This window comes from Sciurus vulgaris (genome assembly GCF_902686455.1).
Source record: "Sciurus vulgaris genome assembly, chromosome: 13".
Lineage (NCBI taxonomy): Eukaryota > Metazoa > Chordata > Mammalia > Rodentia > Sciuridae > Sciurus > Sciurus vulgaris.
The window spans coordinates 80,484,001-80,497,790 of record NC_136474.1 but is presented as its reverse complement, the minus strand read 5'-3'; the positions used below and the strand labels follow the sequence as shown (position 1 = coordinate 80,497,790).

The 13,790-nt window shown below is 36.5% G+C and overlaps 1 protein-coding gene across 5 annotated transcripts in view; it reads right to left on the bottom strand.

The window, feature by feature from the left end:
* The window catches only part of WDR7 (WD repeat domain 7), a 360,567-nt gene that overhangs the window by 332,785 nt on the left and 13,992 nt on the right, over positions 1-13,790 (bottom strand). For all 5 annotated transcript variants that reach the window (XM_079108807.1, XM_079108809.1, XM_079108808.1 and 2 more), the window contains exons 2-3: positions 2,971-3,142; positions 1,319-1,425 (exon numbers count right to left, since the gene is read on the bottom strand). In XM_079108807.1, the coding sequence (XP_078964933.1) occupies positions 1,319-1,425; positions 2,971-3,129 (266 nt within the window). In that variant the 5' untranslated portion in view covers positions 3,130-3,142. The remainder of the gene's footprint in view (positions 1-1,318; positions 1,426-2,970; positions 3,143-13,790) is intronic.

Sequence of the window (13,790 nt, the reverse complement as noted above, 5' to 3'; positions counted from 1 at the left end):
GACCCTTCAGAACTCTTTCCTCCACCTCTGTTCTAGAGAGGAGCTGCTACATCAACCTGAAGTGAAGACAATGATGGAGCCAGGCAGAGCCTCCAAGCAACACAAGAGCAGTGAGTGAAAAAAATAGACAGGGACTTTTAACTTAAACTACTGAGTGCTGCCATTTGGTAAATATAGCTTGATATGTAGCACTGCAAAAAACAAGCCAAAGTCGAAAACAACTGAATTCCAATCTTTTGCAAATTAAATGTAATATTCCAGTTTTGATTCTGAATTACAATTTTATTAAGTGCACACCACACACACACATTTATATCACAAAATAAAAATGCAACATTGAAAATTAGAAATATGCTTTTTATTTTAAAATATAAGATTTAACAAGAAAATATTAATAAAATGCAATGATTCTGATATTACTAGGGTATACTTACAGTATCATTTTCTTACATCTCACCTGATAAAATTTTTCAAAGAACACTCAATTTATAACAAGCATTCTAGTGTAAATTATCCTTTCATTGACCAAAAGTACTACATTGTTACCTGATATTACTTCTTCTTATTTCAAAGAATTACACAAGGTTCTCTTCTAATCCATAAATTACGGGGGAAGAGGGAGAACAGTGCCTAATTTTCTTCAAATTCCCTAACTTGCTTCAAAAGTACATGGGATCAATATACAATTTTAAAAGTACCAAGAACATTTTAAAAATTCTTCAAACTCTGGGCCCCAATGCTCTTACTATTTAATGACCTACTTCTCCAAAAGCAATCTATATTCTAAGACTTAGGAACACACAGTTAATGCATTACCATACATCAATACAACTGCATAAACTTTTGCATAGCCTCATTTCCCAAATATGTGCCAGTCTAGCATCATTTGGGATTTTAAAAAAATCTCAAAGTTGTCTACTGACTCAATAACAATGCCATGGAGATCATACTTTAACTTATAGTATTCTGAGTTTCACAAAAGCAAGGCAAAGAAAGAATCATAAATTACAATGGAAGTATTACAAAATAATTAATACTATAAAATCCACATCCTTAAAACAATCATTCAAATATCTTCCTTTAGATTTAGACAATGGAAGAAGATAACTACAAAAGAAACAAACAAAAAACAAAAAGCAAACAAAATAACTCCCTACTTACTAACACACAATACTAGTTATAAGGACATAACTAAAAAAAAAAATCACATAAATATGTACAATTCTTCTGTGCAAATTAAAAAACAAGTTTTCAAAAATACGTAAAATTTTAGAAAAAAGAAAGCTAACCAAAACCAAAAAAAACGGAAAATACTTACCCACTTGCAGATGCACTCACAATGTATTGTTTATCACTAGAAGCACAAGCTTTAGACAAACAAGTGATTGCTGCTGTATGACCAAATAGCAGTGCTCGAGGATTAACCTAGAAATGCAAAAATTTGCTTGTGTAAATATCACGTTTTTAAAACTAACCTTTTTTATTAGTCATCATGTTAAATATAATATAAACATACAGACTCAGATTTGGAAAAATTTACTCAGAACACTAAAAAATAAGTAAACAGTGAACTCTAATCCATTTAATGCTTACAATAATTCTACCAAGTAGTTCTGAGGTCCAAGTTGGAATGACAAGAGGCAATACTACCTGATCAACATCAGATGGAAAGAGACAAGCCAGGTTTCAAATTAAGGCAGTCTTAACCACTACCTCTTTAGTATGATGGGAAAGCAGGTTAAGAATCTGAATTAATATATAAACACAATAATCTTGCCTCATTTATTTTTAAATATCAATGATCTGAAAACACTTTAAGACTATGAATTCACATCCCCCAACACACAAAAAACAGAAGACAGGTACCTTTCTAAAAGATGCTATCAGGATAAAGATGCTATTAACTATCAGGAAGAAGAACCTTGATGAAGCACTAGTGTCGAGACAGTGTCTAGTGGAAAGGATGGCTTAATACCACTATTCTAAAACAGTAGGGCAATCGGCTCCCAAATTTAAAATAAAAGTAGTAAAAAATCACTAATAGTATAAAATTCACATCTTAAAACCATAATTCAAATGTCTTGCTGTGGGTTTAGATAGCAGAAGAAGATAATCTAAAAGGAAGAAAACAACAACTCCCTTACTAAACATACTGGTACTAGTTATAAAGACATTAGAAAAAAAGAAGAAAATGTAACACCACATGGTAACTCATAAATAGATACAATTTTTATGTGTCATATAAAACTGATATAAATCTGTACCAAACAGCATGATAAGTTGTTCAGGTTACTTCAGGACCCTAGGTTACTTCATACTATATTTTTAATTAAATATTTAATACATAAAAATAATATTTACAACATACATAGGATACAAAGAATAAATTAAATAGCAACACCCAATGCAGTTTAAGAAATAGAATATGACCAATATCTTTAAACCCCCTTTAAATACCCTTAGTGGTATCCATTTTATAATTGTCTATCAATGGGGCAATAAAAAGGATATTAAAAAGACATACATATTGTAAAAGGAAAAGTAAAACTACCTTTATTCACAGACAACACAATCAGATATAAAGAAAATCCTAAGGTAAGTAGAAAAACCTTCTAGAACTATTAAATAAATATAGCATGGTCATAATACACAAGGTAAACATATCAAAAAGCAACTGTATTTCTAAAAATTGACAATAGATAATTGGAAAATAAAACTAAAGCATATGGCTCTATCATCATCAGATGAAAGTCACTCACAGTAGACATTATATTTGAAAATTACTAAAAATCAGCAGGTATCAATTACAATAATGTAAACAGTAAACAGATAATCCGCATACAAGCAATGTTAGTCATAAAGTATTTTGCAGAAAATTATAATAAATTCAAGTATAATTCCAGCGCTGTGTAATTTTCTAATAAATAGTTTCTTGTACTTACGAAGTACAACAGACATTTCAATACTCACTTCTAATTCTACTGAAAGATCCCAGAGACATATTTGTCCGTCATGGCATCCTGTAACAATTGTGGCCCCATCATCTGTTAAAAGCACTGCTGAGACGCAATGTGTTGGTGCTTTGCGGCCCCAGAGCACAATGGGTAGAACAAGGCTGTTTCCTGCCATTGCGTTTTCAAACCTAATAGTGTTATAAGAATAACACAATATTACAATACTTGCCTCTAAAACATGTTATACATCTTTATTATGAAGCCAAGTTGTACAATTTGAAAACAAGCATATATTCCTGGTAGTAAATTCTGAACACTTAAAAACTTGTTATTCATATTTGTTATTTGTAAACAAATATGACTAATTCATCACATCCCAGATTCTGATATTTAAAAAATCAGGAACAAATCTTCAATGCAGGCATTCACAATTTTTAAAATTTGCTAATGAAAAACCAATGATTTCAGTATTCATATTTAGTACTATATAGCTGATGATGCATTTTTATGAATACTATTTCATTTCAACAAAACTCAAAACAGTCTTTCCAGGTTGGCAGGGTAGAAAATGAGGCACAAGCGTTACTCAACCTGAGACTCAGAAGCAGCAAGTCATGGGGCCCAAGTGCAAATCCTGCTATCTGAGCCCAAGTTATCTGCCTCTTCAAATAAACCAGGTCAAATACAAAAACAGTGCTCAGCAAGTCCACAGAGACTGATTATACAACCATCACTAGACCAGAATTATCAAGAACTTTAGAAATGCTAAGAATTCTTCTAAGCATTGTGTATATATAAATTAAAATAATTCCAATTATTCCTTCAACAAATCATAAGGTAAGTACTATGATCACTTCTTTCACAAAGTCACTGAGGCAGTGACATGAAGTGAAAAGAGATGGAGTCCATGTCACCAAACCAGTAGTAAATCACAATGCCCAAGAACTCAGGACTGTTTTACAGCATGCTAAACATTCAAAAGAGGATGCTCAGTGAGAAATTCATTCTGACACATTTATTCCAAGTCTTTTATATCTGAAGGTTAAAGACGTTCTTCCTTGTTAAGTCATAAATCTTAAGGGAAAGAATTTTAGACTACAACTCCATCATATGAGAGGATTTAGACTTGATAATAATTAATCAGCACATACTAGAACATACAAAGAATTATTCCTACATATAATAAAATTAAGATTTAATTGGTAAAACAACATGTAAGTGTTATGAATTATGTGCTTAAAGAACTAAATAAGAGGAGTTCAGAGAAGTTAGAAAGACTAGAGTAGACAGACAGGGCTCCATAGAGAAGTGGACTCTGACCAATCTTAGACACTAGGAGTTACCTACTGCCTGACAGATGGTCAATCAAAAGAAAAGGTCATGGAAATGAAAAGGAGGCAAGTGAAAAAGTATGAAGGACATTGGGATGCTTACTAAAAGCAATTTATATTACATCTTTTTTGCTGTTGTTAGAATGCATAGCTCTCATCAGTTTGGTTCCCCCCCAAAAAATCAATGTTTTTGCTTAAGTAAAAGGTATACATTTAAAGAAAACATTCAAAATACATCTGGCACAATGACACAAGCCTGTTATCCCAGTGCCTTGGGAGGCTGAGGCAGGAGGATCCCAAGTTTGAAGCCAACCTCAGCAACTCAGTGAGATTGTCTCAAAATTTAAAAATATTAAAAGGGCTGGGGATGTAGCTCAGTGATAGAGCAACCCTGTGTTCAATCCCCAATATCACACACACAAAAATTTCAAAATAACGCTTCCTATTAATAAAACCTTATTCGCCCTATATGTGTCATGACAGTTTCATAAACTACCATCACACTAACAAGCATTTCCATATTCCTATTTGATATTAGAAAAGAAAACTAAGCTATGAACCAATTCTAATAAATTTGGAACAGCATGTTTTTGGCTGTGCAACATATCCAACAATGACTTTCTGGAAAAGAGAATCTGGAAGGAGCTCATTTTTCCATGGTGACAACACTCAGCTTTCAATTACATCACCAAAGAAGATTTCTCTCATGTAAGTACACAAGCCTGGTGAGCTCTGCAAAGAACACCATTTCTCTATACTCCTGATGACTCCTGTGCAGGGCATACTGCCTGGCTCAAAGAGAAAGCAACGGATACAGGACCAAGCTGCATATGGTACTAAATGTCTAAATACATTTTTTTCTTAAACTTCAAAAAACCTTATAACAAAATAAAACTGAAACTAGAAAAGCCACCAGGAGCAATAATGTAATAATGTGAAATAAAGAATAACATGGTTTATGATGACAGTACAAATACGTTTTAGGATTAAGCAAGACTACCACTGAATCAACAGCCCCTTAAACCTAGTTTTTAAGCAACTGATTTAACCCCCACACTGGCAAAGTAGCCAAAGCCTAATCATTAATTAGATCATAGATATTTAAATTTGAATTTCTCTCAATAACTGATAAGCCAAGACACTCAAAATTGGTATCATAAGAGAGTTTTTTAAGGGGAAAAAAGGACAATGTAAATCTGGAGAATGTAGTTTTTTGGCTATAGCCATTCAACTTGTCTATTTATTTGTTAGTAATCCATTCTCAATGTTTCCAAATTATTATCAATTGTTTGAAGAAAACTGGATATGTCCCCCAAAAGTTTTATATTAAATAAGTCACAGAATAGGATTATTGAAATAAAAAAACTAATTTTATGAAAAAAAAGTCAAAAGCAAAAGTAAGTCAATGACTATAATCATCTGTATGGTATTAACTTTAACAGAAGTTCCAAAAAAATTACACATGTAATAAATCTATATTTTATAAATAAGACATTCAGGGTAATGCTATATTTCAAATTTTAAAGCATTACTTATAAATTCAATATGTTCTAAGACTAGATGTTTCTAAAAACAGAAGAATACTACAAACATTCTACTTTTAGTTGTGTTTATATCAAAATCTGGATTAAATTACATTTAGAGATGTCTACTAAAAATGTGTAAGATTGATATATTTAGGAACAATGCCAGGATCTAAACTGATTAACCTGCAGTTTAAACACCCTACAGTATTAATATATATGGTATTATATAACAGGTCAACAAGTGCTCTTTGATGATAAAACTCTTAATGGAGCAATAATTGTAAATGGTTACCATACTGTAAGATATTTTGATAAAATTAATTAGTAATAATTGTATTTATTTGAAACACTGGGCTGTTTGCACAGCTCCAACTGTGCATGCTCAAAATGTGCACTTTTTTAAATTGTTACTTTTAATGTGTATCTTTATATGGGATATGTTATAGTGTACTAGGGCATGATGTGGTATCCTTTTGAGTGAGGTATATACTCATATCACAAGTGAAGTGCCTCTTGATATTACAGAAGTACATTATGTTTACTCAAATGAAATAATTTTCTCCCATGGTACACTATAGTGTATGCTATTCATACCATACTTAAATGAATAACTTAAAGAGTAAGGTTAAGAATTAATGAAATATTTCTTTGAGTGCTAGTTATAAAATTATTTCCAAATTTTCAGAAAAGACAGCTTCAGCTTGCAAATTCTATTCTCTAAACTTAGTCCGGTGCATCCCCTCACCCACCCACAGCCATGCACACTCCCTCCATTATATAAGGGCTATTTTAGAAGCTTTTAACCTGGAAAATTAACTGCCCCTTAAATAATTTGCCAAGTGTCCGATGAGAACTTATCATGTTGGCATGTTAAGTAAATAGGGCAAATATGATAGTATCTTACATTGGGCCTTGATTTTAAGTTGCTGTATTTGTACAATCAAGTGTGTTTTAGGAATTACATGAAACTTAAAATGTTTTGTGATTTTTTTTTTTAACTGATCATCTGGTTTCTAAAACAAAGAATTTATTTGAAACAATCTAGAATTTTCTTGGTGCAAAGTGTATTATATTGAATAGCTTCATGTTTTCACCATGTTTTAAGGAATTTGAAATAATTCATTGTAAATAATTTATTTGATTGGTGCAGTTCTAATTCCCAAATTATAATCTTAAAATCAGGAATGTGTGGAGAACAGAGCCGTGTCATATCACTTTGCTCTTACCATTCCTTTTAACCAGCCTCAATTCAGCCTCATTGTGTATTGTTTTCTTTCTATAGAAAACAACAGAATCCATTTTGTTTTATTTGCCTATGTTTTAATATGTTTAATAATGACCAAAGTGCATTCTGAGTTTTTTCAAGGAATGTATTACTGGAGCTTTAGGAACATACTTAGTTTCTCATGTGAAAAATTAGGCTTTGTCTGATATGTTTCTTCCTCTATTGTCTAATGTTGAGGTTGTTTTTAGGAAATATATTTTATAAACTTTTTCAAAATAAGGTACATACCTATACAGAACTTAACATTCTGCACAGAATATATCAAATATATTTTGAGGGGAAAAAAAAGTACAGCATGAGTTCTGTTAGGAGTAAAAGATGAAACTTGTATCTCAGAAAAAATAAACCTTATTTCAGAATGGAAATATTTTTGAGAAAAATAGCCGAGTATACTGATTTAGGAAAATGCTTGTTTTAGGCTGAAGTTCAACTTAATGTAGAGTTGGGAGTTGATTTATTAAGTACAGCATAACTCTCAACAACTTACTAAAATATGCTGAATTATGTAACTAATGTGGGCAACTATAGAATACTAAAAGGAAAAAGTTGTTGTTTTAAGCAATTTTAGAACGTTAATAGAACTCTTTCAAAGTAGAAAATTGGCATTGCTGCCTTTAAGAATACTATGAGGTTTTTCAAGATGGCGGCCTAGAGGGTGGCTGCATTACGTGTTGCTCCAGAACTCAGGATTCAAGAGAGGAGATATTGAGACACTTGGGACCAACTCAAAGTAGCCGGGTGACTCTCACCCCCTGGGGGGGCATCCCGGATGGGACGGGGGTCCCGGAACGCAGGAAACTTTGTGAAGTAGAACTGCCGGCGAGACGCCCCTCCCCCCACTGGAGCGCCATAGAGGAGGCCGCTCGGCACAGCGCTGGGACTCGGAGCAGCCACTGGGGCTCCGGCGGCTGCCCGGGGGAGGAGTGGCGGGGAGAACTGTGTGGACTCAGGACACCGGGGCCTGCCCTGAGGAGGAGGAGAGGAGCGTGGCCACTTGGATTCGGAGAGACTGCGCCAGAGCTGCAGGCGGTTGCCAGAGGAGAAGCCGCGCGGCGAGCTGTTTGGAATCAGAACGACGCTTCTGAACCCCGGGGCCTGCCCTGAGGACAAGGAGGAAGAGGAGCAGCCGCTTGGATTCGGGTGACTATACGGGAACTACAGGCGGTTGCCAGAGAAGGGGCTGCGTGGCGAGCTGTTTGGACTCTGACCACTTCTGAACCCCGGGGCCTGCCCTGAGGACGAGGAGGAAGAGGAGCGGCCACTTGGATTCGGGTGACTACACGGGAACTACAGGCGGTTGCCAGAGAAGGGGCTGCGTGGCGAGCTGTTTGGACTCTGACCACTTCTGAACCCCGGGGCCTGCCCGGAGGAGTAGGAGAAGGAGGAGAAGGAGCGCGGCGGGTCCTTTGGACTCGCAGTGACTGCATTAGCGCTCCAGGCGGCTGCTCAGAGGAGAAGGCGAGTGGTGAGTTGTTTGGTCTTAAAGTGACAGCTCCTGAACACAGGGGGGCTGCCTGGAGGAGAAGCGTGGTGGGACGCTTGGTCTTGAGGGGCCACACCAGAGCTCCGGGCGGTGCCCAGAGGACCCGTGCAGCGGGTCACGTGGATTCAGAGCCACTCAGAGGGACTGCTCCTGAACACCCGGGGGGTTATCTGGAGAAGGAGGAGGAACGGGGAGGGTCACTTCGACTCGGAGTGATTGATTGCCCCGGGCTACGGGTGGTTGGTGGGAGGAGGAGGCACAAAGTGAGTTTCTTGGACTCCTAGTGACCGCACCGGCATACTGGGCGGCTGTCTGGAGGAAGAGGCCTGTGGCGGGTCTCTGGGACTCAGAGCGATTGTTCGGGGCCACAGGTGGCTGCTCAGAGGAGGGGCCACGCAGCCAGGCGATTAGGTGCAGAACAGGGTCCCAGGATCTAGGAGGCTTCTGGGTGGAAGAGCCGCACAGAGACAGGCTTAGGGCGGAGCGAAGGTTCCAGGCCTATGGGCAAATTCTCTGAGGAGGGGCAGCCTAAGGAGATTCATCTGCGAAGGGTGAGGCTCCCAGGCCCAGGAAGTAGGGCCGGGCCCCTGGAAACTTTGCAGAGGAAGGCAGCCCAGCCCAGGCAGTAGCTGTAAATTGAGGGGAACCTCTAGGAGGAAACTGACCAGCGAGACCTCCCCACTGGGTGAGTCTTCCCTGCCTGGTGAGGTTTCCCCACAAGGACGGTAAAACCAGAGACACAGGCCCAAACAGGCCTTGCCTCAGCCCACAGCCTAGGTCCCCTTTGGATGACCATTGGTCAACAAGTGGAGGCACCTCTGCCCACTAGCAGGGAATATACCCCAACTGAAGGCCACCACTCCTAGAGAGGCAGCTTCCTTGTGGAGCACCGCATTATCAACCTCCTCCAAGACTTCAGCCTACTGAAGGCTAAGAGGGGATATATATAGAAATCTTCAGGGTCATTGTAAATCAACAGAGGAAATCTGCAATATCTCAGCGGTCCACTGATATCTGAACAACATGAGAAAACAAGGAAAGAAAATGCTGCAAACAAATCTAGATGTTACATCAATAAAACCCAATGACAGCATGGCAGAAGAAATGACAGAAAAGGAGTTCAGAATGTACATAATTAAAATGATCAGAGAAGCAAACGAGGAGATGAAAGAGCAAATGCAAGCATTGAATGATGAGATGAAAGAGCAAATGCAAGCATTGATTGATCGCACCAATCGACAGTTAAAAGAGCAAATACAGGAAGCAAAAGATCATTTCAATAAAGAGTTAGAGATATTGAAAAAAAACCAAACAGAAATCCTTGACATGAAGGAAACAATAAACCAAATTAAGAACTCCATAGAAAGCATATCCAATAGGATAGAACACCTGGAAGACAGAACCTCAGACATTGAAGACAAAATATTTAACCTTGAAAACAAAGCTGAACAAACAGAGAAGATGGTAAGAAATCATGAACAGAATCTACAAGAACTATGGGATATCATGAAAAGGCCAAATTTAAGAATTATTGGGATTGAGGAAGGCCTAGAGAAACAAGCCAAAGGAATGAACAACCTATTCAATGAAATAATATCAGAAAATTTCCCAAATCTGAAGAATGAAATGGAAAATCAAGTTCAAGAGGCTTACAGGACTCCAAATACACAAAATTACAACAGACCCACACCAAGGCACATTATAATGAAAATACCTAACATACAAAATAAAGACAGAATTTTAAAGGCTGTGAGAGAAAAGAGCCAAATTACATTCAGGGGGAAACCAATACGCATATCAGCAGATTTTTCAATCCAGACCCTAAAAGCTAGAAGGTCCTGGAACAACATTTTTCAAGCCCTGAAAGAAAATGGATGCCAACCAAGAATCTTATACCCAGCAAAACTTACCTTCAAATTTGACGATGAAATAAAATCCTTCCATGATAAACAAAAGCTAAAAGAATTTACAAAAAGAAAGCCAGCATTACAGAACATTCTCAACAAAATATTCCATGAGGAAGAGATGAAAAACAAAGAAGCAAATCAGCAAAGGGAGGAATTATCCTAAAGGAATTGTCAAATAAAGGAGGAAACAAGTTGTGTCAAACAAATAAATAAACAAAATTTTAAAAATGAACCAAATGACCGGGAAACCAAATCATTTCTCTATAATAACCCTGAATGTTAATGGCCTGAATTCATCAATCAAAAGACATAGACTGGCAGACTGGATTAAAAAGAAAGATCCAACAATATGCTGCCTGCAAGAGACTCACCTCATAGAAAAAGATACCCATAGATTAAAGGTGAAAGGATGGGGAAAAACATACCATGCACATGGACTCAGCAAAAAAGCTGGAGTATCCATCCTCATTTCCGATAATGTGGACTTCAAGCCAAAGTTAGTCAGAAGGGATAAAGAAGGTCATTTCATACTGCTTAAGGGAAACATAAATCAGCAAGATATAACAATCATAAACATCTATGCCCCAAACAGTGGCTCATCTATGTATGTCAAACAAATCCTTCTCAATTTCAGAAACCAAATAGACCACAACACAATAATACTAGGTGATTTTAACACGCCGCTCTCACCACTGGACAGATCTTCCAGACAAAAATTGAGCAAAGAAACCATAGATCTCAACAACACAATCAATAATTTAGACTTAACGGACATTTATAGAATATTCCATCCAACCAAGAGTGAATACACTTTCTTCTCAGCAGCACATGGATCCTTCTCTAAAATAGACCATATATTATGCCACAAAGCTAATGTTAGCAAATACAAGAAGATAGAGACACTAGCATGTATTCTATCAGATCATAATGGATTGAAGTTAGAAATAAATGAAAGAGTAAAACACAGAAACTATTCCAACATCTGGAGATTAAACAATATGCTATTATATGATGAATGGATAACAGAAGATATTAGGAAGGAAATTAAAAAATTCTTAGAGGTAAATGAGAACAAAGAAACATCATATCAAAATCTCTGGGACACTATGAAAGCAGTACTTAGAGGGAAATTTATTTCATGGAGCGCATTTAATAAAAGAAGTAAAACTCAACAAATAAACAACCTAACACTACAGCTCAAAGCCTTAGAAAAAGAAGAACAGAACAGCACCAAAAGTAGTAGAAGACAGGAAATAGTTAAACTCAGAGCTGAAATCAATGAAATTGAAACAAAAGAAACAATACAAAAAATTGACAAAATAAATAGTTGGTTCTTCGAAAAAATAAACAAAATTGATAAACCTTTAGCCACACTAACAAAGAGAAGACGAGAGAAAACCCAAATCACTAAAATTCGGAATGAACAAGGAAATATCACAACAAACAGGATGGAAATACAAAACATAATTAGAAGCTATTTTGAAAATCTATACTCCAACAAAATAGAAAATTTCGAAGACATCAACAGGTTTCTAGAGACATATGAATTGCCTAAACTGAATGAGGAGGACATAAACAATTTAAATAGACCAATTTCAAGTACTGAAATAGAAGAAGTCATCAAAAGACTACCAACAAAGAAAAGTCCGGGACCAGATGGGTTCTCAGCCGAGTTCTACAAAACCTTTAAGGAAGAGCTCATTCCAATACTTCTCAAAGTATTCCATAAAATAGAAGAGGAGGGAACCCTCCCAAACTCATTCTATGAAGCCAATATTACACTGATACCTAAACCAGACAGAGACTCATCAAGGAAAGAAAATTTCAGACCAATATCCTTAATGAACATCGACGCAAAAATTCTCAACAAAATTTTAGCAAATCGCATACAAAAACATATTAAAAAGATAGTGCACCATGATCAAGTGGGTTTCATCCCAGGGATGCAAGGTTGGTTCAACATCAGGAAATCAATAAACGTAATTCACCATATTAATAGACTTAAAGTCAAGAATCACATGATTATTTCAATAGATGCAGAAAAAGCATTTGATAAAATACAGCACCCCTTCATGCTCAAAACACTAGAAAAAATAGGGATAGTGGGAACATTTCTTAATATAGTAAAGGCCATTTATGCTAAGCCCATGGCTAATATCATTCTAAATGGTGAAAAACTGAAAGCATTCCCCCTAAAAACTGGAACAAGGCAGGGATGCCCTCTTTCACCACTTCTATTCAACATCGTTCTTGAGACTCTGGCCAGAGCAATTAGACAAACCAAAGAAATTAAAGGGATACGAATTGGAAAAGAAGAACTCAAACTATCCCTGTTCGCTGATGACATGATTATATATTTAGAGGAACCTGGAAATTCCACCAGAAAACTCTTAGAACTCATAAGTGATTTCAGTAAAGTAGCAGGTTACAAGATCAATGTCCATAAATCCAACGCATTTTTATACATAAGTGATGAATCTTCAGAAAGAGAAATTAGGAAAACTACCCCATTCACAATAGCCTCGAAAAAAATAAAATACTTGGGAATCAATCTCACAAAAGAGGTGAAAGACCTCTACAATGAGAACTATACAACACTAAAGAAAGAAATTAAAGAACACCTTAGAAGATGGAAAGATCTTCCATGTTCTTGGATAGGAAGAATTAATATTGTCAAAATGGCCATACTACCTAAAGTGCTATACAAATTCAATGCAATTCCAATTAAAATCCCAATGACGTACCTTACAGAAATAGAGCAGGCAATTATGAAATTCATCTGGAAGAATAAGAAACCCAGAATAGCTAAAGCAATCCTTAGCAGGAAGAGTGAAACAGGGGGTATCGAAATACCAGATCTTCAACTCTACTACAAAGCAATAGTAACAAAAACGGCATGGTATTGGTACCAAAATAGAAAGGTAGATCAATGGTACAGAATAGAGGACACGGACACAAACCCAAATAAATACAATTTTCTCATACTAGACAAAGGGGCCAAAAATATGCAATGGAGAAAAGATAGCCTCTTCAACAAATGGTGCTGGGAGAATTGGAAATCCATATGCAACAGAATGAAACTAAACCCATATCTCTCACCATGCACGAAACTAAACTCAAAATGGATTAAGGACCTCGGAATCAGACCAGAGACCCTGCAGATTATAGAAGAAAAAGTAGGTCCAAATCTTCACCTTGTTGGTCTAGGACCAGACTTCCTTAACAGGACTCCCATAGCACAAGAAATAAAAGCTAGAATCAACCACTGGGATAGATTCAAACTAAAAAGCTTTCTCTCAGCAAA